Here is a 25,504-nt window from a genome sequence, read left to right as displayed (position 1 = left end):
ACTTGAGTACTGAGTATCATGTGATCTAATATTTTTAAATGATGACATCAAACAGACATAAAATAAGAAGTTATGGGCAAATATTGGTATTTTAAAGACTAAAGGGAAAAAATGTAAACAAATAAACAACATAATTACAAAATAACACATTTTAGGCAAAATTTAGACACAAACTGAGGACAATATTTCCTGACATACAGGGTTTATTTAATTGTGTGAAAATGTAGCACGTTTAAAAGAAATACTACGATAATACCGAAAACCGTGGTAATTTTGGTCACAATAACCGCGAGGTTAAATTTTCACACCATGACAACTCTAGTTCAGACCATTTTAGATTAGGTTACATTTCCTTTATTCCCAGATTATGTAGTGTGTAGCACTCATTATAATGTTGTAGAAAATTTCTGGCCAATCTACGTGATCGGTATCGGTGATCAGCATTCTTTGATATCGGTATCGGTGATCGGCAGCAAAAAACCTGATCGGTGCATCCCTAGAAGCAGCCTGCTCGACCCGAGCAGCTCTCTTTTTCTGTGATTTTACAGAAAAACAGGCAATCACAGTAAAAATGCCAGGGCTCATTCTACAGGACCAGGGCATTGCAGGAGAATGTATGAAGAAGAAATGTATTATTTTTATACACGTTTTGGCTGTCAAACTGTAAAATTACTTCTGCCCAGCCCAGATGTGCTCACATGTGCACCCGTGAGCCGTGGTTCCGCTGGAACACGTCTGACCTCTGACAGATGCACTCTGAACTTCAGATCTTCAGCGTGCTGTCAATAGCCTGAATGGGAATCATTTCTTGTTATTTTGTTACATCCACAATGTTCTGTGTGTGAGGTTTACAATGTCAGAACACCTGCATGAGACAGGTGTTAATTACAATCTGCCAGAATGACTCGCCACCTTCAGATTCCTCCAACATCGTTAAAAATGATCAAATACGGAACATATCGGCGTGCACAGGCCAGAGTGCTGAAGCTCGGCGCATCGTTATTATGAAGCTAGGGTACATGCGGAGGACACGCGCACGCGCGCAAAAATATACTTGTTTTCAATTACATTTATTGGGCCCACTTACTTTTTCTTTGGCCCACCCACAAATGAGTTTCTACAATAATGGTGACACATGACAGACTTCTCTGAGCTCCGCAGCCATTACACTTTTCAACTTGCGCACCCCCTAGCGGCAGCTCGCGCACCCCTCACCACACTTTGGGAATCCCTGGTCTAGTTTAATTTGTTCAGTAATAAATCTTCAAACTTTTAAAACTTGACTCTCTCTTCTGTTGTCTCTCAGTAAATACGAAGTGTTATATAATCCCTGCAATAAAAAGTTACAATCTTCTGGTTAAAAGTACCAAAGATCCATAAGATTGATTTAATATTTTCTATGGAATCTCATGTCTCATGGTTCATTAAATAATATGTAAATTAACTCTTTACAGCTGTGAATGTGAATCAGTTTCATTTAATAAAAGTACAACGTTAGTCTTCTTCTGACAGGAAACATTTAAGAGGACATATGACTTTTTTAAAGATTTAATAATCCAATAAGCAACATGTTTATGAAGTTAGAGACCTCAGCAGCTTCATTCTAACTTCAGTATCTTCCAGAATGAGTCGTTTCAGGACTGTCACTTTAAGAAAACAACCTGATGCTGGCGAAACCCACCACTCCCCCTCAGGCTGCTATAAGCTAAGAAGCTCCAATATATGGGAGGGGTTAACAGGTGAGGGAGTTCTATGCTAATGTTCCTTATTATGACATCACAATCTGGGACTTTTAGAAACGGCTCATTTAGGCATAAAATTCCTGAAACCAAACACTGACAGAAAACAGAAGGACGGGTGTTGTTTTCGGTTTGGGGTGATTACAGAGGCATTAAAGGCATGGTTGAATAATATGTCTTCTTTAAAACGGCTGCATTTTACTAAAAAAGTTGATACGTTTTCATTTGCAGACGGATTTTCTACAGAATAATAACTATTCAGCTGAATGTGAACATGTTTTACTGCATTTTATCTAAAATGGACAGTTGCGTTTGTATGAAGGCACTTATTAAATAAGTAAAAATTATTTATAGATCATAGAACTTGGGAGTCAGAACAAGAAAAAAAGAAATCAGTGACCTAGAGGAGTTCCTGAGCCCTTCAGGGAGCATGAGACTTAAGTTAAAGGTTAAATCTTAATGCAGTTTTGAACTAATTTAGCATCATAATTAGATTATTAGAGCACGAACCAACAACATGCTGCTCAAACAGCCTACCCTAACCCTGTCAGAGGTAAAAACTACATCCTGAATTAGTCAGGAACACCTGACAGGAAGTCCCGGTTCGAGGATCGCACCGATGATTTAAACGGATTCATTTAGAACGTTGTTTAATTCACGCTGAACTGCCAGAGCTGTGGTCTCACTGTTGGTGTTGAGAGGCAGAAACTATTACCTGTACATCTACGGTTCTTAGCTGGTTGCTAGGAAACGCAGATGAAACAAAAGCACAGCAACGTACGATCAGAATGACACAAACGAATTCACTAGATTTGTTTTAAAAAGCATCTTGAGATGAAAGATCTGGTTTTCTGTGTATTTAATCTAAGTTTGGATACCCTGGCATATGTTGGACTGCATCTTGAAGGATGGGGTCAGGCTGTGCCGTTTCACACACACGGCTCTAAAAATGGAAACAGCTTGTAAGGCGGTCCACAAAGACTTCATTCTACTCCCATGTTCATCACAAGGGCTACGAGCACATGGAAGACTTTAGGTCGCCCGGCTCGTAGCAGGAAGCGGCGTTCGGCTGTCTGTGACAGGTCTGCTGGAGATATTTAAAAATTAGAAAACAGAGCGCCAAAGCGTGATGCTGGTGGGAGGCGGAATATTTACTGTCTTCTCCCAGAGCCAGAGATGGCTCTTGTCTTCTGTTTGGACTCAACAGTTCCCACGAAGAGAGAGGAGAGGAGACCGCTGACTCAACATGGAAAGTGACACAAAGTACAGCTGAAATGTTTGTTCTTAATGAAGCTTCCAAGATTAACAGAGCTGATCGGCAGCGACTGCTGGTGCTCAGCAGGAGGCCAGACACACCCGGCTGAAGCGCTTTATGCAAACACCTGGATTAGCCCTGATGAACCAAAAAAGTATTACATACAGTTAGGGCCGGCGTGAATATTTGAGATCAAATCAGTTATAAAAAATATTTGTATTGTTTAAATCAACGCTTCCTCGTTATGCAATCTCCGAACCTTCAAGGGCCACCAGATCAAAGGTCCAGTCCCAAAACTCGCTCTTCGGCCCTGGCGCGTGTTCCCATCCAGAGGTGCAAGTACGTAGGATGACCCGATTCTCAAGCGCTGACCTTGCCACGCCCCCTTTGCACCTTTGATCCTTCAGTTGTCTTTCAAACCGTCTCTGCATGCAACTGGACAGCGCTAGGACCAATCAGAGCAACAAAAAGTGACGTAATCACCGCTACAGAAACCAGTCGATGGGGCACTTCCCTTTGCTACATAAATGACTTCAGTTCCTCAGAGAAGATCTCAAGTCTGGTCCTGAGTTGATGCCAAAGCCGTTTCAGACCAACGCTGTCTACCAATGGTAGGCCTGCTGAGGCCACTATGGAGCGTGGCTAGACCCACCTGCAGAGCTTCAGCTTTCACTCTGCAGGTGCATCTAGATTTCTAAGCTACTACTAAACTAGTTCATGATAATTACGCCTGCTGATTACACAACCATGTTCTGATTCAGCCATCAGCATAAATGCTACAGAGTTTAAACTGTAAACGGGAACAAACTAAACTCATTTTGTTCATTTTAGAGACCAAGCGTTCATCCAATGATTCAATTATACCCATTTAATCAGATTTGTTGTGATTATTGTTGACTGGATTAGGATTAATAAATCTGTCAGGAGCATTAATCCACATACAGTTGGTTAGGAACTGAACCCGATCAGACTCGCATCTCATCTGAAGAGATTTTCATTTATATAAAAACACATCGAATGACCGGCCTGATCCTGACATGTTCAGCGCTTATTTTATAATCGTATATATAATAATCAGCCAAGTTTCCAACTCCAATGTCTTCAGACCACTCAGAAGGGAAAAATTTTCATCTCCATAAAGAAGTCAAAAACGTTTTAATAGGAAAGTCGTGTTGCTGAATAAAGTCTGAACCAGTTCCAGTTGGAGGAGGAGAGCCCTGCTGCGCTCTTGAACCCGACCGCGCTCCTCCTCCTTGGTAAGAATATGATGTTTGTTTTCAGTTCCGGTTTAAACGTGAAACCCCGATGCTGGAGCCCTCAGACCTTCATCCTGCTTCACTTCTAACTCGCTGGAGCCCTCAGACCTTCACCCTGCTTCACTTCTAACTCGCTGATATGTCATCAGATTTAATGGACTTGGGCATTTTTGTGACCACCAACTCTTCCTCAGCAAAATAAGAATCTATGAAAGTTTTTTGTCTTCAGGATTTTGTCCGCTCTGTTTTACCGTTGTTTAAGCATCCCTTCAGTTTTAATGTTCTTCACTTTATATTTGTGCACAAACTTGTGTTTATTTGGTGTATTTTACAGTAATTTGTCAGTTTGAAGTTGAGCTACAATAAAATGTTTTATTATTGGATATAAATAAGTCCCCTTCATGATTAGTGATCAGAATCAGCTGATCTCAATCACCAATCAGCAATAAATGCTCCAACTTTCCCCCAGCTGTTAAACTCACCGTCACTTTGCCGAAACAGATCCGAATTGTTTACTTTCAGATATTTGATGTTAAACTGTGTTTTCCTTTCTCATGATTGTACTGCTGTTGGAGATAAACTAGCCCCAGAATCAGAAATCGGTATTGGTCCTCCCAGCCAAATCGGTGCATCTCCAGTTTGATGCATTAGGATTTTCTTTCCAAGAGCTCAAACTCACAAACGTCTGTTTTAGTTTTCCTACACACACTCGCGGGTTTTTCCCAGATTTCCACCTGTTCCAGCTGGATCCTGACCCTGAAGCAGCATGTGAGTTTGGACTGAAACTAAAGGTGAGTGAGTTGAGGCCCATCATGTGTCTACCGGAGCGCGAGCTGCTGCAGCTGCTGCCGTGACCAGCTGGCACGTTATTTAGCACAACACTACGACCACACCGCACATGGGGGTCGTAGTTACGAAAAGACAACATCATGAAAGCGTGGTGAACTCACGTCCTCAAACAGAGAGCCGACGTTGGCCGTCACCAGCAGCATTCCCGTTCCCTGCGCGGCGGTCAGCTTTCCTGCCATCACTTCCTCTCGCTGCTGACGGAGTTTGGAGCGTCAGAAGGCAGCAGCCTGGCGAGGACGACGAGTCTGGAGAAGGTAGTTACAACGCGGGCAGAAGGCGCCTGGAGTCGGGCTGGAGTAGACTCGGCTGGAGCATATTTTTCAGCTGTGCATCAGGAGTTGGAGGTCCGTTATGAGGCGGAGCGGTGCGGTGCGGGGCTCGGGCTGCTCCGCGCTACTCTGGCACCTTCAGAGCCATCGTCCAACTTTCCCCGTTAATCCGCGGTGAGAGTCTGGCTCTTTTCAGCGGGCTGAGGAAGGCTTCTCTGTCGTACTGCTGGCCCAAAATTTCCCCTAAAGCAGGACGCTCTGCCAGGACCGGAGCTGGAGTCCTGCGCTGCGCTGACGTCACCGCGCCAATGGAAATGCGCGGCTTTCTTAAAGGGCCAGCGCCCGCGGAGTCGGAAGCCTTTTTTTTTTATCAGAAAGTTTTTTATTTATTTTTTTTTTTTAACTTTATTGAAAGACACGAGTAAGCAAACATACTAAATTTAAAAAGGGCTTACATTCATGAGATGGTGAAGCAAAACCGATTGCCTTTAAATAAAAAACAAAATAAAAAACCAGGAGCATAAAAACAAAAAAATATATACAAGGCTTTGGTACAGGCAGGCATATTCAAAAGGTATTTTAGGACTGTTTGATACGATGAGGAAGTTTTTGTGTTCGTATCCAAGATTACGTGACTTGAAATATTGGCAAAAGTAGTTTAAGAAAACAGTACACATAGGAGTGCTATTTTTCCATTTACACAAGTGTATAAAATGTTTACATAGGATAATAACAAAATTAATAACATCTGAGATTTCGGGATCCAAATTATCCATAAAAAAGAGAATATCTTTAGATGTAAAGGAAGGCACATTATGCATTCTCAGTGAAATCCAACTGTGGGTGTAAGGCCAAAAATTATTGACAGGTTGACAGTTGGAAAAAAAGTGTTCCAATGTTTCTTGATTTGTGTTAAAAAAACACATGGATTGGGTTCAACATAAAATCTTTTATGCAGGAACTCATTAACACTCATTAATAGGATAGATTCCAGATATAATCCTAAATTGTGTTTCTTTCATCTTAGGTGCGAGTGGATATTGTCACACCCTGTCCTGTCTCCCCTTATGGTTTAGTCTCGTCTCTGTTAATTGCTCCCACCTGCCTCTCGTTTTCCAATCACCCAAGTTCCCAACCCTCTTGTATTTAAACCCCTCCAGTTCTTTGTCTCGTGTTGGATCATTGTTTCTGTGTCAGCGTGTGTTATCATTAAAGCCTTTAACCGTTCCTGTCTGCCTGCCTTCTTCACCCGTGTTTGGATCCTTACCTCCGCTTCGCGCTCCAGCACGTCTGACAGATATTTTATATAATAGGAGAATGTTTTATTTTTGAATGTGTTATCGAGGTCTTGTCTAACAGTAATATTGTAATTACAGAACATTTTTTGTTAGAAAATTTGAGAGACTACTTTATTGTTGCATTTTTTTTCTTTTAGTGGGATGTTATCTAGTATTAGTGATGGTAATGTTGTTCTAATTGTTAAGTATTTTAAGGTGTTCTGAACATGATGTAGCAGAGCTTTTGGGGTTACTTTACAGACCTTGTTATGAGTATGGTATGAGACCCTTATTTTATGTTTCTCCATAAAATCATCATGCGATAGCAACAAGCCATTTGCATGTAGTAACTCATAAATAAAATGTATACCGTTATCATACCAGCCTAAACAAGGATTTTTTGTTGATGGTTATAACTTTATTGTTCCACAATAAGGAATTGTGCGGTGAAAAGTTGTGAGTAAAAAGTAACTCTTCGTAGTTCAATGCTTGCTTATAAAAGTTGGATAATTTGAGAGGGATTTTGGATAAAACAAAATCACATTTGAGCAAAAACTCCAAACCTCCGACCCTACTGAAAAGTTTATTAGGAATGTGATACCACATAGATTGTGGATAAGAAATGCAATCTTTTACCCATTTAATTCTGAATGCAGCAATTATGGATTCAAAGTCTAGAGCTTTTAAACTGCCATTTACATATTCTTTAACTAATTGTGGTTTACGCATATAGTGAGTTTTATTTTTCCAAATAAAATAAAATATAATAGAGTTGTACTGTTTAATTATCTTTGGAGATGTAAATATTGAGTAACAAGGGGATATGAGTCTTGACAGACCTTCAGCTTTGGATAGCAAAATACGGCCTAAAATGGATAGATCATGTGTTAGCCAATGATTTAGCGTTTTTTTAACTGCATTAAGCTTGGAAATTAGGTTATTATCTTCTCGATCCTTAACATTTTTACAGATTATCAGGCCAAGGTATTAAACCTCCTCATTCAGTGGAATATTATTAATAAGGCTTTGTCTGCAACTGTGTATAGCTAGGATTTCATACTTTTTAAGATTAAGTGTTAAGCCTGATGCTTTTGAGAAGGAACGGACTTTGTCTATTGCAATAGGGACCATGTTTTGGTTTTTAAGAAATAGGGCCGTATCATCTGCAAATTGACTGATATTAAATTCTTTCTCTAGAATGTTTATTCCTTTTAAATCTGGAAAGCATTTTATGTATATGGCCAAAATTTCAGCTGCAATTATAAACAACAAGGGGCTAATAGGGCAGCCCTGTCGAATTCCACGATTGATGCAAAAACTATTGGAAAAACCTTGGTTGAGTGCTACACTGCTTGTTATATCTCTGTACAACATTCTCATTATACTACAGAATCTAGGACCAAAACCTATGGCTTTGAGACCTTTAAATGGAAAAATATGTTCCAAAGAGTCAAAGGCCTTAAAGTCCAAAAATAGAATAAGACTCATGGAGAATTAAAAAATCATGATCCAAGATATCTAACACTAGACGAGTATGGTTGTGGATTGGCGCCCTTTTATAAAAGCTGACTGTATCTCATCTATTATTTGAGTTATTCCAGTTTTTAATCATCTGTTGACATAAACGTGGGCAAATAATTTGTAATCACAGCAGAGAAGTGTAATTGGCCTCCAGTTATCTAATAACAGAGAATCTTTATTTGGTTTAGGAAGTAGAGAGATTATACCTCGTTTCATGGTTGGGGACAACGTCTGATTACTATACATTGATTAAATGCCTCCAATAATAAGTTTCTTAAATCATCCCAGAAATATCTATAGAATTCTATTGCGATCCCATTGGAACCTGGTGATTTACCACTGGCCATTTGAGAGACAGCTGTGTCCAGCTCAGCTAAGGTGATTTCAGATTCATTTACATCTTTAAAATTTGAATCAATTTTGGGGATTTTATCTTGTATATTACTAAAAAAAGTAGGTAAAATCTAGGATGGAATAGTAGTAGTGTAAAGAGTTGAATAAAATTCTGTAATTTAGTTATTTATAGTATGTTGGTCTTCAGTAAGGGTATTATTGATTTTTAACTTGGTTATAGATTTTTTGTATGCCTGTTTTTTTTCTAAGTTAAAAAATAGGTAGAATTCCTTCCCCCCCTCCTCGATCCATTTAGCCCTTGAGCGGATAAAAGCACCTTTTGCTCTATTTGTATATAGTTAGTCTAGTTTGAGTTGCAATTGGTTTAATTCTCTAGAATTTTCCCCTGTAAGTTGTGTTAAGTTACACAGTAAACTTATTCTAGAGGTCATTTCAGCGTGATTTTTCTCCTTATATTGGCCGTTCGTTTTTCCTTCTTCAATTGATATTTTTCTGATGTTGAACTTTAGCCATTCCCATCTACTAAGAGGGGATGAATCACTCATAGTCGCACCTCACATATAAGGGATTTAATTTTACTGCAGAATGAAGAGTTTTTAGGAGGTTGCTGGTAAATTTCCAGTAAGAAGATTTTGATTCTGGTGCTCTGTTATCAGGAACAATTGAAAGTATTATCGCACAATGGTCAGAGGGGAATTAATGATCATACATCTTGATACTAGGGGAGATAGATCACTAGTTATCAGCCAATAATCTAGCCTTGAACATGGATGAACATGAATCCTAAGTAACTAACACTGCCACGGCCCCACGTTACGGGCGCCATGTTACAAGCCAATTTACCGGGATAGCTCCACTCTTCTGGATGTTATTAAATCTCAGGGTTTGGCTTGTAATCAGTGTAGTGGGCGTGACATGCCAGTTTACCAACACTCTTACTCTGTAGAGAGTTAATCAGCAATCACCACTTTACCCAGAGCTTCTAATTCTGACCAAAATTAGTTCAAGCAGACACAAAGGAGGCGCAAACACACCTGCACACAGCCCCAGTCCATGAAACGTATGTACACTTCAGGAAAATACCCTTGCCAGCTGTTCCTTTTATGTTGAGGAGACAACTGACTTTACCTGTAGCCTAGGATGGAGAAAACACTTATATCAATAACACCTTGGGATGGCATTTACAACCAGCATCTCACCTTTGCTCGGTTACCGACAGAAGGAGACCCCACTCGTAAATCCTTTTTTCGTTTCTCGAATCCGAGGAACTAGGTTTTATTTCACACAGATGAAAAAAGAATAATAATCCAAACGAAACCCCAACAAAGTGGGTTAAAACGTGAAACCACTCTTTGCCAATAAACTGAGTTATAGCAAAGTTGAGCTGAATAAGCTCTCCAAAAATGACACTAGGTCAGATTATCAAAGACAAAAAGCTCAAAGCAAAAGCTTGCTTCTTTCCATCTCTGTACCTCACACACTCTTCCCATCAAAGGCCCTCTCTCCTAAAAACTCTCAAAAGCCTTTCTCCAAAAAGCTCAGTCCATGACTGACTGACTCTCAATCATCCCATCAAGCTCATCTCTGCAGACCCAGTAGCTCCTTTTTATTTACTCTGTCACCTCACAGTCATTTCTTTGTTTCTCTTGTTTCTTCTTCTCAGCGCCTCCTGCAGGCTTTCCTCTCTTCTCCTTTGGGATTGCATCACCTCCTCTCGTATTCATTGGTCAGTGGGGGGCGTGGCATGATTACCCCTTCCTTTTCTTCTGCCCAGGATCAAATGGTCATCTCCAGCATTAGCTGGACAAGATGTCTTATTTATGTTTATAGCATCTTGACCAATTCCACAGAGGATAAAAGATAACACACAATCTTACTCCCAATATTTGTTCAGGTCAAAACAGGTTATATCCACAACATGAATCGTTTGACCATATCAGCAGATTGAAGGCACATCACTAATTTACGACATCACAGTTCAGGGGGCTAGAAGACTGCCTGAACACACACACACGCACACACAAACATGATAAGAGAAGGTAACAGGCCTTTAGCTTGGTTTCACACACACACGGATACACCTTGTAGAGCCTAGAATTTATTTCACATAATGAGAGACATAATCCAGACTTAATTCCATACATTAACAAGTCTGATTATACTCCATACAACAGATCTTGTTTACATTCATGGCATCTGAGGACGTGGGTTTTTGTAACTCTTCTGTTTAAGTGGAATTTAATCTGAGCGCTAGCTCTAGGGAAGGGCCTCGGTCTGACGTTAATCGATGTTTGGACATTTCAACCCTCTGAACTTTGTGTCTGTGTGTTTGTGTACATGTTTGGATGTTAATCATGGAGTTATTTGGATACAGCATGAAAGCTGTGGTTACTGACTGCACTGACCATCCAAGCAGTTTCTGCTTCTTTTTGTCAGTAAGTAAAATTATATTTCTGTATTTTATTTTGCTGGTTGAATGGGGAGAAATGCCATGTCGGCATGGAGCAGAGACCGTGGACAACATCAGACTCATGGATCTTTAATAATAATAATAATAATAATAATACATTTTATTTAAAAGCGCCTTTCAGGACACCCAAGGTCACTTTACACAAAACACGTAATAAAATACAATAAAACAATAATAAAACCCAAAGAAGAAAAAACAGAGAGAAACATTTCAATAAAATCAGAGGTTGTAGGCAGATTTAAACATGTGTGTTTTGAGTTTTGTTTTGAAAAGGGTAAAACTGTCGACGTTCCTGATGTCTGGGGGAAGTGAGTTCCAGAGTCGAGGAGCAGACCGGCTGAAAGCTCTGCTCCCCATGGTAGCGAGACGGGCAGGAGGAACCGCAAGATGGATGGAAGAAGAAGATCTGAGTGAACGGGACGGGGTGTGAATACTTAAAAGGTCTGAGATATATGGAGGAGAGAGGTTGTGGATTGCTTTGAAGGTATGGAGGAGAATTTTGAAGATTGACCTGAATTTAACTGGGAGCCAGTGAAGCTGCTGGATAACCGGCGTGATGTGGTGAAAGGAAGGGGTTCTGGTGATAATACGGGCTGCTGAATTCTGGACCAGTTGCAGTTTATGAAGGAGTTTGTTGGGAAGACCATAAAGAAGTGAATTGCAATAGTCGATACGGGAGGTGACGAGGCTGTGGACGAGAATGGCAGCAGTGTGAAGGGTCAGTGAGGGACGGAGACGGTTTATGGAACGTAGATGGAAGTATGCTGACCGAATTAAGTTATTAATGTGAGCCTGAAAAGAAAGTGAGCTGTCGAGAATGACACCCAGACTCTTGACGTGAGGTGAGGGGGAGACTGTGGCGCTGTCAATAGTTAAAGAAAAGCTGTCAGATGTTGAGAGGGTGGAGTTAGTGCCAACAAGAAGAAGTTCAGTTTTATTGCCGTTGAGTTTGAGGAAATTAGAGGTGAACCATGATTTGATTTCAGAGAGGCAGAGTGTAAGGGAGGATGGTGGGAGAGTTGAGTTGGGCTTACTGGAAATGTAGAGCTGGGTGTCATCTGCAAAGCAGTGAAACTGGATATTGAATTTGCGGAAGATTTTGCCGATAGGGAGGAGATATACTATGAAGAGGAGGGGCCCCAGGACAGAGCCCTGGGGCACACCTGACTTGACTGGGGAGGGTTCTGAGGTAAAGGATTTTAACTGGATGAACTGAGTGCGGCCAGTAAGGTAAGTGTGAGAATGTAGAGCAGCCAGAAGGTCTTCAAGCTGAAAGAAGTAGAAGCAAACTGCAGCACAGGGACATTTTTCCAGAGAGCCAAAATGCTTCTCCTGCATTTATTTCACCTCTCTCCTTTTACAGATCACCACATAACAAAAACAAAACTCCCCAAGCCTCCACCTGGCTTCCTTTAAATACCCCATGCAAATCACACCTGCAAACAATCCACCCCAATCAGTGCTCCAACATTAAATCCAGAGGGAAATAAACATCCACATAAAGGTACCTAAATGTTAACATAAACAAAAGACAAAACTGTTTTTACAATACAAAAAACATTTTCACATACAGACACACTAAGACACATTTCAGTTAAAATATCCCCCATCACAGTGCCAGCAGACTACAGAAATAAATTACAGGGACGAATGGGAAATCATCCCTACCACTTCGTCACAGCCCCCCCCCTCCTTAAGCTCGTTACTCGTCAAAGGAACGAGAAAGAAAGTCTGCAATAATATTTTTCTTCCCTGCCTTGTATCGAATCTTAAACTGGTAGGGCTGTAATGACAAATAACATCTAGTGATTCTGGCATTGGACTCTCTCATTTTATGCATCCATTGCAATGCCCGATGATCTGTTTCAAGGAGAAACTCCCCCCCTATCAGGTAGTACCTTAAGGAGTCCAAGGCCCATTTAATGGCCAGTGCCTCTTTCTCAATAGTGGAATACTTCACTTCCCGGGGAAACAGCTTTCGACTAATACAAGTGCTGGCCAGTAAATTAGAATATCATCAAAAGGTTGAAAATATTTCAGTAATTCCATTCAAAACGTGAAACTTGTACATTATATTCATGCAATGCACACAGACCAATGTATTTCCAATGTTCATTACGTTTAATTTTGATATTTATAGGTGACAACCAATGAAAACATCAAATCTGGTATCTCAGAAAATTAGAATATTCTAAAGGCCAATGAAAAAATGTTTGTTTCTCTAATGTTGGCCAACTGAAAAGAATGAACATGAAAAGAATGTGCATGTATAGCACTCAATACTTAGTCGGGGCTCCTTTTGCCTCAATAACTGCAGTAATGCGGCGTGGCATGGACTCGATCAGTCTGTGGCACTGCTCAGGTGTTATGAGAGCCCAGGTTGCTCTGATAGTCGTCTTCAGCTCCTCTGCATTGTTGGGTCTAGCGTATTGCATCCTCCGCTTCACAATACCCCATAGATTTTCTATGGGGTTAAGGTCAGGCGAGTTTGCTGGCCAATCAAGGACAGGGATACCATGGTCCTTGAACCAGGTGCTGGTGGTTTTGGCACTGTGTGCAGGTGCCAAGTCCTGTTGAAAGGTGAAGTCTGCATCCCCATAAAGTTGGTCAGCAGCAGGAAGCATGAAGTGCTCTAAAACTTCCTGGTAGACGGCTGCATTGACCCTGGACCTCAGGAAACAGAGTGGGCCAACACCGGCAGATGACATGGCACCCCACACCATCACTGACGGTGGAAACTTTACACTGGACCTCATGCAACGTGGATTCTGTGCTTCTCCGCTCTTCCTCCAGACTCTGGGTCCTTGATTTCCAAAGGAAATGCAGAACTTGCTTTCATCAGAAAACATAACTTTGGACCACTCAGCATCAGTCCAGTCCTTTTTGTCCTTGGCCCAGGCGAGACGCTTCTTGCGCTGTTTCTTGTTCAAGAGTGGCTTGACACACGGAATGCGACACCTGAATCCCATGTCTTTCATGAGTCTCCTCGTGGTGGTACTTGAAGCGCTGACTCCAGCTGCAGTCCACTCTTTGTGGATCTCCCCCACATTTTTGAATGGGTTTGTCGTCACAATTCTCTGCAGGGTGCGGTTATCCCTAGAGCTTGTACACTTTTTTCTACCACATTTTCTCCGTCCCTTCGCCTGTCTGTTAATGTGCTTGGACACAGAGCTCTGCGAACAGCCAGCTTCTTTAGCAATCACCTTTTGTGTCTTGCCCTCCTTGTGCAAGGTGTCAATGATTGTCTTTTGGACAGCTGTTAAGTCAGAAGTCTTCCCCATGATTGTGGTGCCTTCAAAACAAGACTGAGGGACCTTTTAAAGGCCTTTGCAGGTGTTTTGAGTAAATCAGCTGATTAGAGTGGCAGCAGGTGTCTTCTATATTCAGCCTTTTCAGAATATTCTAATTTTTTGAGATACCAAATTTGGAGTTTTCATTAGTTGTCACTTATGAATATCAAATTTAAATGTAATGAACATTGGAAATACATTGGTCTGTGTGCATTGCATGAATATAATGTACAAGTTTCACGTTTTGAATGGAATTACTGAAATATTTTCAACCTTTTGATGATATTCTAATTTACTGGCCAGCACTTGTATACTGCACAGGTCTCTGGACCTCTCCATCACCTTGCAGCAATACAGCGCCCAGTCCTACTCCTGAAGCATCCGTCTGTACAGTAAATGGGAGAGAAAAATCTGGACATTGCAGCACAGGCGCATGACACAAACAGTTTTTCAGATCATTGAATGCATGCTCACTCTCCCTAGTCCAAACCACTCGGTTGGGACATGACTTGCGAGTCAGATCACTCAAAACAGCTGATCTTGTAGAAAAACCAGGAATAAACCGACGATACCAGCCGGCCAAACCTAAAAAGGATCGTAGCTTCTTCTTGGTCGTAGGCAGCGGACAGGAAACAAGGCTCTCCACCTTACTCACCTGAGGTCGAACAACCCCCCCCCCCCCCCCCCAATGACATATCCCAGATACTCCACTTCTGTTTTGGCGATATGGCATTTCTTAGGGTTGATCACCAGTCCTGCTGCCTGAATCCTCTGAAAAACATCAGTCAGATGCTTCACATGTTCTTCCCAGGTCTCGCTGAACACCACGATGTCGTCGATGTAAGCCGCTGCATAGGTATCCGCTCCTCTCAGGACTATATCAACCAGTCTTTGAAACGTCGCGGGAGCTCCATGAAGTCCAAACGGCATCGTCCTAAAACGATAAAGACCACTGGGCACCCTGAAGGTGGTTAAGTCCCTTGAGGACTCGGTCAGTGGAACCTGCCAATAACCTTTACATAGATCTAGCGTTGATAGAAACATAGCCTTGCCAAGGCGTTCTATGAGTTCATCAACCCTAGGCATTGGGTAAGCATCAAAGACAGAAACGGCATTCAGTTTAGAAAAGTCCACACAAAACCGTTTTCGAGTGTCATTTTTCTTTGGTACTAACACCACAGGGCTACACCATTCCCCTCTAGAGGGCTCTATAACGCCAGTGTCCAGCATGTCTTCCACCTCCTGCTTCAGTACAGACACCAACTTTGCTGGCACCCTGGAACTAGTGTCTCTGATTGGCATCTGGGTCTGAGACCGAAGCCTGATGTCGTGTTGAATCAGCGGCGTACAGCCGGGTTTAGTGCCAAACAGTTTCTTTGGCATGACAGTCAACAATTCGCATCGACGTTCAGCAGATAAATGAGTAAGATCTGGAAAAATGTCTCCCTCCCCTTTGGAAGGGAAGAACTGTTCCTGTGACTCCTCTTCCTCCGTTACGACTCTAGCCCACAACTGCATTGAGGGGGCTGGATGTTCAAGCCAGGCTTTTAGCATGTTAACATGAAATACCTGATGTTTTCGTCGACGATCGGGCAGAAACAGTTCATATGTAACTGGACCAACCCTCCTGGAAATTGTAAACGGACCCTGCCATTTAGCTAACAAACTGCTCTCAGAAGTGGGAAGAAGCAACAGCACCTTCTGACCTTCCCTGAATGACCTCCCACGGGCCGATTTATCATAATACCGCTTTTGACGTTGTTGAGCAACCTCCAGGTGACTATGAGCCAGTTCTTGCAAATGGTCCAACTTATCTCTCATCTTTAACACATAAGCAAGTGATGTACAAAGCTCATCTGATCTGACGCCTTCCCAAGCCTCCTTAAGAATGTCCAAAGGACCTCTGACATGGTGACCATACAGGAGTTGAAATGGAGAGAGTCCGGTAGATGCTTGCGGAACCTCTCTGTATGCAAACAATAAGAAGGGAAGCCAATGGTCCCAATCTTTTCCCGAGTTTTTCACAAATTTCCTCAGCATAGATTTTAGCGTTTTGTTAAACCTTTCAACCAATCTGTCAGTTTGCGGGTGGTAGGGGCTTGTTTTAATCCCTGTAACCCCAAGCAGAGCATAGACCTCTCTCAACAGCTTAGATGTAAAGTTGGTGCCCTGATCAGTTAGAATTTCTCTCGGCACCCCCACTCTTGAAAACATTTGGATTAGACAGTTAGCAATCTGTCTCGCTTTCACTTTCTTAAGAGGAAAGGCCTCTGGATAACGAGTTGCATAATCACATACCACTAGGATATATCTATGCCCTGAACTACTCCTCTCCAATGGACCTACAATGTCCATAGCAATCCGCGTAAACAGTACATCAATCACTGGCATAGGAATAAGCGGAGCTCGATCTCCTTTCCTACCCGGCGCTGTTAACTGGCATTGTGGACATGCTTTGCAATACCGAACAGTATCTGCGAACTGCTGTGGCCAATAAAAGCGAGAAACCATCCTGGAAAAGGTTTTATGATGTCCCAAATGACCTGACCAAGGGATAGAATGGGCCAGCTTCAAAACCTCTGCCCTCAAGCTTTCGGGAACCACTAACTGGTCACCCACCTTGCTGCGGCGGTAAAGACGTTCGTTCTTTAAAATAAAAACCTCTCGCACTCCATCTGATAGCTGTGTTGAATCCGGTACACATTTAGCAAAAAGAGATGTTAAAGAAGGATCTTGGTTCTGAAGCTGAACAAGGTTACCTGGCCCCACCTGCAGCTCATCCAGCTCAGGCTCAGGAAGCAACCCTGTCACCTTTGTTCCCCTCACTTTATCCTGTCTCCGTAACCTTTTGCTCTTCCTTAAATGGTACCTTCTCCCTACCACCGCCGGAATTCCCTCTCCTGAGAAAGGTAACTCATCCCAACTAGGGTCTAACGGTGACTCTCTAGATTTAGACCTAGTGACGGCGACCAGACCTTCACATGGACTACCAGGTGTCTCTCCAGGGTTATTTAGCAAATCACCCAGGATTGGCATATCTTGGCCTAAGACAACCTGATATGGCAGATCCTCCAAAACCCCGACTGTGAGCAAATACTCTTGTCCTTTAACCATAATTGGAACCTTTGCCACAGGGTAATCAACGTTATCCCCATGCACACAACAGACTTTAACCGTACCACAAAATGTGGCATTCGGAGGCACACAAGCTTGCTTAAGTAATGTACGGTTACTACCCGAATCCAATAACGCAATCAAAGGTTTCCCCCCACTCTGAACCGGAATTGTATACTCATGACCACTAGTCGGCGCAACAAACTGCTTTTCTGGCAAATCAAAAGCCTCAGGTGAAAAACACAGAAATGTCTGAACCCCAGCTCGATTTGGGCAGTCTGCTCTAATATGACCCGTTTGACCACATGCATGACACACCACATTTCGAGGCCAAAATTCCTTCTTTCGGTTTTGGGTAGCACCTTGAAAACCTGAATTAACAGTTTTAACCTTAAACGCATTTTCCCCAACATTTCCTCACATTAAAGGAGTTACAGTCTGGTGAGTCAAGTACCCCTTTTGTGGGCGTCGAGCTGCCAGGAAAGCTTCCACCATCTCCGCTGCTTGTTGGGATGTGGTGGGGTTCCTCTCCCTCACCCAGGTTTGAAGATCCGGGTTCAAGATCCGCAGGAACTGCTCCAGCACGATGGCATCACCTATCTGCTCCCTTGTCTTCACCTTTGGATCCATCCACTTCTCATACAGGTCTTTTAGGCGTGCGCGAAGCTCCTTGGGTGTCTCCTCCTCCTTTATCTCCGTTGAACGGAATCTCGACCGGTAAGTCTCTGCATTAATTCCTCCTCTCACCACTCTGGAATGCCTCGCCTGTCAACTCTCCGGCCCGACCCCCACAATAATTGTCACTGTTTATCGTCCCCCCAAGTTCAGCCCTGAGTTTTTAAATGAACTCTCTGCTCTTTTATCCCATCTGTCCGCCCTTTCCCCAAATGTAATTTTACTTGGTGATTTTAATATTCATATGGACAATATGGCCCTCCCCCTCAGCAAAGACTTCTCCTCATCTTTGGACAGCCTCAGTTTTCATCAATATGCCAATTTTCCCACTCACATTAAAGGTCACACCCTGGATTTAATCTGCTGCTCCGGCCTGACCCCCTCCAACTGTACAGCTGACCCGCTCCCTTTCACGGACCACTTCCTCATCTCCTTTTCTGTTCCCCTCCGTCTCTCCATCATCAAGTCACCACGTATCATTTCTTTTCGTAATATTAAGGACATTGATCTAGCCTCCCTGTCCTCCAGTTTTGCCACCTTGACCCCTAATTTGTCCTCTACTCCCGATGATCTTGTCATTCAGTACAATAACGGTCTGGTTTCTATCCTTAATTCATTTGCTCCCATCAAATCCCGCTCTGTATATTTTACTCGGTCTGCTCCATGGTTCACCCCTGCCCTTCGCTCCTTGAAAGCTACCAACCGGAGGCTTGAAAGACTCTACAAGAAAACCGGTCTCACCATCCATAAAGACTTATATTCTGCTCAGATTTCTCTCTACAAGGACTCCATCTCCCATGCCAAATCTCAGTATTACTCCGGTCTCATCTCGTCCAACTCCAGCAACACTAAAACATTATTTTCCATCATGAACAGCATTTTTCAGCCTCCCGACTCCTTACCCATCCATCTTTACTCTTCAGAAACCTGTAACTCTCTCCTTCAGTTTTTTAATGAGAAGGTCAATAGAATCCATCTCTCTTTACCTCATTCCTCCCCTCCCTCTCCTGATTTATTTGAACCCACCATTCCGTTCTCCTCCTTTGAACTTCCCCATCCCTCAGAAATATTAGATTACATCACCAAATCCAAACCTTCCACCTGTCAACTGGACCCTATTCCAACTGTTTTAGTTAAATCCTGCCTTTCTTCTCTGCTCCCTTTTATAACAGCCATTATTCATTCCTCACTATCCTCTGGTACGGTCCCATCCCTATTCAAATCCGCTTCAGTCAGCCCTATTCTAAAAAAACCTGGTTTAGATCCCAATGATTTCAATAACCTCCGTCCCATTTCCCATCTTCCCTTCATTTCCAAAGTCCTTGAGAAAACTGTTGCATCTCAGCCCATTCACATCTCACCCGCAATAACCTTTATGAACAGTTTCAGTCTGGCTTCCGTCCCCACCACAGCACAGAAACAGCTCTCATCAAGATCACTAACGACCTACTCATTGCTGCTGATTCTGGTTTAATCTCTATTCTTATTCTCCTCGATCTGAGTGCGGCCTTTGACACCATTTCTCATCCCATCCTCCTTAATAGACTATATTCCTTAGGCATCACTCACACCCCCCTCCGCTGGTTTCAATCTTACCTTACTGGCCGCACTCAGTTCATCCAGTTAAAATCCTTTACCTCAGAACCCTCCCCAGTCAAGTCAGGTGTGCCCCAGGGCTCTGTCCTGGGGCCCCTCCTCTTCATAGTATATCTCCTCCCTATCGGCAAAATTTTCCGCAAATTCAATATCCAGTTTCACTGCTTTGCAGATGACACCCAGCTCTACATTTCCAGTAAGCCCAACTCAACTCTCCCACCATCCTCCCTTACACTCTGCCTCTCTGAAATCAAATCATGGTTCACCTCTAATTTCCTCAAACTCAACGGCAATAAAACTGAACTTCTTCTAGTTGGCACTAACTCCACCCTCTCAACATCTGACAGCTTTTCTTTAACTATTGACAGTGCCACAGTCTCCCCCTCACCTCATGTCAAGAGTCTGGGTGTCATTCTCGACAGCTCCCTTTCTTTTCAGGCTCACATTAATAACTTAATTCGGTCAGCATACTTCCATCTACGTTCCATAAACCGTCTTCGTCCCTCACTGACCCCTCACACTGCCGCCATTCTCGTCCACAGCCTCGTCACCTCCCGTCTCGACTATTGCAATTCACTTCTTTATGGTCTCCCCAACAAACTCCTTCATAAACTGCAACTGGTCCAGAATTCAGCAGCCCGTATTATCACCAGAACCCCTTCCTTTCACCACATCACGCCGGTTCTCCAGCAGCTCCACTGGCTCCCAGTTAAATTCAGGTCCATCTTCAAAATTCTCCTCCATACCTTCAAAGCAATCCACAACCTCTCTCCTCCATATATCTCAGACCTTATAAGTATTCACACCCCGTCCCGTTCACTCAGATCTTCTTCTTCCATCCATCTTGCGGTTCCTTCTGCCCGTCTCGCTACCATGGGGAGCAGAGCTTTCAGCCGCTCTGCTCCTCGACTCTGGAACTCACTTCCCCCAGACATCAGGAACATCGACAGTTTTACCCTTTTCCAATCAAAACTCAAAACACATATGTTTAAATCTGCCTACAACCTCTGATTTTATTGAAATGTTTCTCTCTGTTTTTTCTTCTTTGGGTTTTATTATTGTTTTATTGTATTTTATTACGTGTTTTGTGTAAAGTGACCTTGGGTGTCCTGAAAGGCGCTTTGAAATAAAATGTATTATTATTATTATTATTATTAATTTCAAATTTGTCGAGAACAGCAGTTTTTATCTTATCATAATCCATAACATCCTCAGTGTCCATTGCAACATATGCAGCCCGTGCCTTACCACTGAGGAGTGGAGCTAAATGCAGCCCCCACTCTTCTCGTGGCCATCGGCACCCAGTCGCAATCCGTTCAAAAGTGGTTAAATAATGTTCAATGTCCTCATCCTCACCATACGGCTGCATCTTTGGGCCTTCCCAACCCTGTCCTCTCACCGAACCGGACGAGGGCAGAACCTGGTGCCCCGCAGTAGGAACTCCTCCTTGTTGATGAGGTTGCTGCACAGCCCGTATGGCTGCAGGGCTCTGAGGTACGTCAGAGCCACCAGCTGCACCCTCCAGCTCCTGCTGCTGCCCCCGGAGCTCCGTCTGCACCTCCTGCTGAAGTTGGGTGAACTGGTGCTGCAGTTCTCGCCACCGCTCCTCCTGTCGTCGTCTGTCCTGCTCCATCAGGGTATCTCGGTCAGCTTGCTGCTGCATCAGGCCTTTAAATAAAGTCATCAGTTCAGACAAACTTCGCTCCTCTGTGTGTTGCTCACCAACAGCTCCGGCCAGGCCAAGATCCTCCTGGGCCTCCTCCTCAAGACCCTCACACAGCCCTTGCTGCTTCTTTGCTCGAGTTGCCTTCTGCATCACTTTCAGCTACCGGCCTGGATCCCACCTCTGCCACCAAATGTGAGAATGTAGAGCAGCCAGAAGGTCTTCAAGCTGAAAGAAGTAGAAGCAAACTGCAGCACAGGGACATTTTTCCAGAGAGCCAAAATGCTTCTCCTGCATTTATTTCACCTCTCTCCTTTTACAGATCACCACATAACAAAAACAAAACTCCCCAAGCCTCCACCTGGCTTCCTTTAAATACCCCAGCAAATCACACCTGCAAACAATCCACCCCAATCAGTGCTCCAACATTAAATCCAGAGGGAAATAAACATCCACATAAAGGTACCTAAATGTTAACATAAACAAAAGACAAAACTGTTTTTACAATACAAAAAACATTTTCACATACAGACACACTAAGACACATTTCAGTTAAAATATCCCCCATCACAGTGCCAGCAGACTACAGAAATAAATTACAGGGACGAATGGGAAATCATCCCTACCACTTCGTCACAGTAAGATTGAAACCAGCGGAGGGGGGTGTGAGTGATGCCTAAGGAAGAGAGTCTATTAAGGAGGATGGGATGAGAAATGGTGTCAAAGGCCGCACTCAGATCGAGGAGAATAAGAATAGAGATTAAACCAGAATCAGCAGCAATGAGTAGGTCGTTAGTGATCTTGATGAGAGCTGTTTCTGTGCTGTGGTGGGGACGGAAGCCAGACTGAAACTGTTCATAAAGGTTATTGCGGGTGAGATGTGAATGGAGCTGAGATGCAACAGTTTTCTCAAGGACTTTGGAAATGAAGGGAAGATGGGAAATGGGACGGAGGTTATTGAAATCATTGGGATCTAAACCAGTTTTTTTTTAGAATAGGGCTGACTGAAGTGGATTTGAATAGGGATGGGACCGTACCAGAGGATAGTGAGGAATGAATAATGGCTGTTATAAAAGGGAGCAGAGAAGAAAGGCACGATTTAACTAAAACAGTTGGAATAGGGTCCAGTTGACAGGTGGAAGGTTTGGATTTGGTGATGTAATCTAATATTTCTGAGGGATGGGGAAGTTCAAAGGAGGAGAACGGAATGGTGGGTTCAAATAAATCAGGAGAGGGAGGGGAGGAATGAGGTAAAGAGAGATGGATTCTATTGACCTTCTCATTAAAAAACTGAAGGAGAGAGTTACAGGTAGACCACGGTAGACCAGCAAAGCCTGATATCCTCGGTCAGCTTACCTACTTATGATTTCCATACATGCAGGCCAGAGGTGCCTTCACTTTGGAGTTGCCCTGTCGCATTTTTCTTGCTAAAAATGCCAGAAAAATCTCTGTTAGCTTCGAGTTAGCATGTTGCTAATGTCCTGCTGATCTCTGACGGTGGAGCAAGAACTGATGTAAAAGGCCACAGCACCCGGCTACGATCGCAGCGGTCTGAGGCTCTGCTTGTAATTTAAAAGTCCCAGTCCCTAATAGATCTCCTCAGGCGATCAGCATGACCACAGTCTCACACTGGAGCCAGTCGGCCGTGTGGGTGGGATACCCTATCCCCGGAGCTTCTTCTTGGGTTAGCTAAGTAAGCTAGTAGCTACATTGGTCCACGTGTTCCAACCGTAACAGCCCCACCCTCAGCTCCACCCCTTCTCATTTTTGGATTGTCTGGGTGTGACAGGACTTGTCACACGGTCAAAATAGTGGTTAGTGGGATCCTCCCATTTGGAAACAAATCCTCATAATTTAAACTTAATGGCCTGTATATATGCTGATGGATCTACCAGATTGTGTCATCAATCAATCAATCAAAGATACTTTATTAATCCCAGAGGGAAATTAGAATTTCAGTACACACAATTCAGAGATCAGACATACATGGGCAAGACACATGACAAGAATTGGTGACTGTGGTCATTTGCAACCCTGAGTCGCGCTACCTTAATAGTGATAAGAGGGTTACATGAGGATTGGTTCAGATGAAGGGGAAAAAAGGCACTTCAGAGTTACCCTCCACAGGGAGGGCAGCTTTGCTCTGCAAAAAAAACACCTCAAACATATATGCAACAGACTTCAGACAACACAACATAAGTGTCCACTAGGTGGGGTGGTGGGTTGGGACTACCCCCACTTCATTTCCTGCAGCCACAATAGAAGCAGCGCATGTCACCTCAGTGTGGATAGGGGGGGGAGCATTGAGGGTTGGAGGGTTGCGGGGACCCTGGAACGTTTCAGCGGCCTTCCCGCAGTCCTGCCCACGCTGGGATAGGAGACAGAGTTGAGTTGCTATAGCGACAGCACATTCCACATATCTTCTGAGGGGGGAGTTTTCATTGTGGCCTTGCATGCTCAAGCGTGCCAGATTTCGATTAGAAATTGTTTTGGGGCCAGACAGAGATAATTTCCTCTCTGTCGTACAATTTGTTGGTCCTCAACCTCTCAAAATCCCAATAATGGACATTAATCTATCCCAATCCATGCTGATTCGTCCACTCTCTCCTTGATCGCATCCATCTTCTGTGCCAGTGAATGAATCTCGGCCAAAGTTCCAAGCTTACGATTCTTCTAGACAATTATGTGAGTCTGTGAATTCACAGCGCAGTGCAATCCATCTCTGAGCTCGGGGATCAGGCCAATATTCCTCGACAGCTCGTTAATTTTCCGGTAAGCCAGGTAGCCTCGAAGGCCAATGAGCAGGAAACCTGACACCAACACCACGAATATCCACACGTCTTCAGAGTGCTCCACAGACAGCTGGTCTGTCCCGGAGGGGCATCCGGGAGCCCCTTCTCCCGTTCTCATCATTGAAAACATTTTGTCAAACGCTTTGTGTGACCAACTGACGATATCCATTTTATTGATTTTCAGTTTCCAGAAAAAATGCAGAAGCAGCCGTGCATCCAGCACACACAGACAGACAAAAGCCTTGAGGATAAGATATGGAGGAGAGGAGAAGAAAAGCGTCTGCACCCTCCAAGAGCCGGAAGAAGAAGACTCTGGAGTTGTTATTATCAGCATTAAAGTCATAATTATTAAAGAACAGTCACAAATAAGAATTTCAGTGGCAGAGCAGAGTAATGTCTGTCCTGTAATCAGAAGGTTGCAGGTTCGACACCTGATCAGTTGTTGTGTCCTTCAGCAAGACACAGTCAGAGGGGCCGGTGTGTCCCAGGGCAGCTGCAGCTATATGTGGCTCATCAACATCCTCAGTGTGAGAATGAGTGTTGTAAAGTGCCTTTGGGGGTTACCCTAGAACAGGGATTCCCAAAGTGTGGTGCGCGCACCCCCAGCTGCCGCGAGGTGAAAAGTGTAATGGCTGCGGAGCTCAGAGAAGTCTGTCAAAAGTCACCATTAGCGTAGCCAGAAACTCATTTGTGGGTGGGCCTAAGAAAATGTAAGTAGGCCCAATAAACGTAATTGAAAACAAGTATATTTTGCTTGTGTGTGTGTGTGTGTGTCCTCCGCACATGCCCTAGCTCAGGGGTCGGCAATCCGCGGCTCTGGAGCCGCATGCGGCTCTTCCATACATCTGATGTGGCTCTCTGTGCTTGTAAAATAATGAATGGATATTTAAATAAAATGCTTTATATTTTACTGCATAAATTTTACATCTGTAAGCTAATTCTAAATGTAGATTGTCTGCGTAAACCTGAACAGGTCCAACCTGGTCTACTGTGAGACCGGGTTGACGCGTCACGCTTGTGCGTAATCATATCGGCGCATTCTGAGCTGAAGACGATGTGAGATTCTGGGACTCTCCTCAGACGCCACATTGGAGACAGGAACAAGTACAATTCAGCCAAAGTTTCATCATCAGGGAACATTTTCTAAGTGCCAAGTCTCTCTGAGAGACCGGGTTTGGAAAACTCTCGCTTCAGTGGAAGGAATCTTCCCGCATGCGCTCTGGTTCTGCAACGCGTTCCAAGCCCCTCTCCACATCTTCAGCTCGCTGTGCACCTTATGTACGCGCTGACAGTGAGCTGCGCTAAGTGGTGTCCAGCTCAGATGTTCAGAAGGAAATCTTTTCTTGAGTGATTTAGCTACATCTGCGATGTGCGAAACGAATAA

General features: G+C 43.5%; 2 protein-coding genes across 3 annotated transcripts in view; one reads left to right on the top strand and one right to left on the bottom strand.

The window, feature by feature from the left end:
- LOC107375791 (inositol polyphosphate-5-phosphatase A) overlaps window positions 1-5,716 on the bottom strand; it is a 302,051-nt gene extending 296,335 nt beyond the window's left edge. For both annotated transcript variants that reach the window (XM_070542253.1, XM_070542252.1), the window contains exon 1: window positions 5,201-5,716. In XM_070542253.1, the coding sequence (XP_070398354.1) occupies window positions 5,201-5,278 (78 nt within the window). In that variant the 5' untranslated portion in view covers window positions 5,279-5,716. The remainder of the gene's footprint in view (window positions 1-5,200) is intronic.
- Window positions 1-25,504, top strand: part of LOC139062058 (spectrin alpha chain, non-erythrocytic 1-like) — a 610,856-nt gene that overhangs the window by 557,104 nt on the left and 28,248 nt on the right. The window lies entirely within an intron of this gene.

This window comes from Nothobranchius furzeri, chromosome 12 (genome assembly GCF_043380555.1).
Source record: "Nothobranchius furzeri strain GRZ-AD chromosome 12, NfurGRZ-RIMD1, whole genome shotgun sequence".
NCBI classification, from domain to species: Eukaryota; Metazoa; Chordata; class Actinopteri; order Cyprinodontiformes; family Nothobranchiidae; genus Nothobranchius; species Nothobranchius furzeri.
This window is presented reverse-complemented; position numbering and strand designations above follow the sequence as displayed.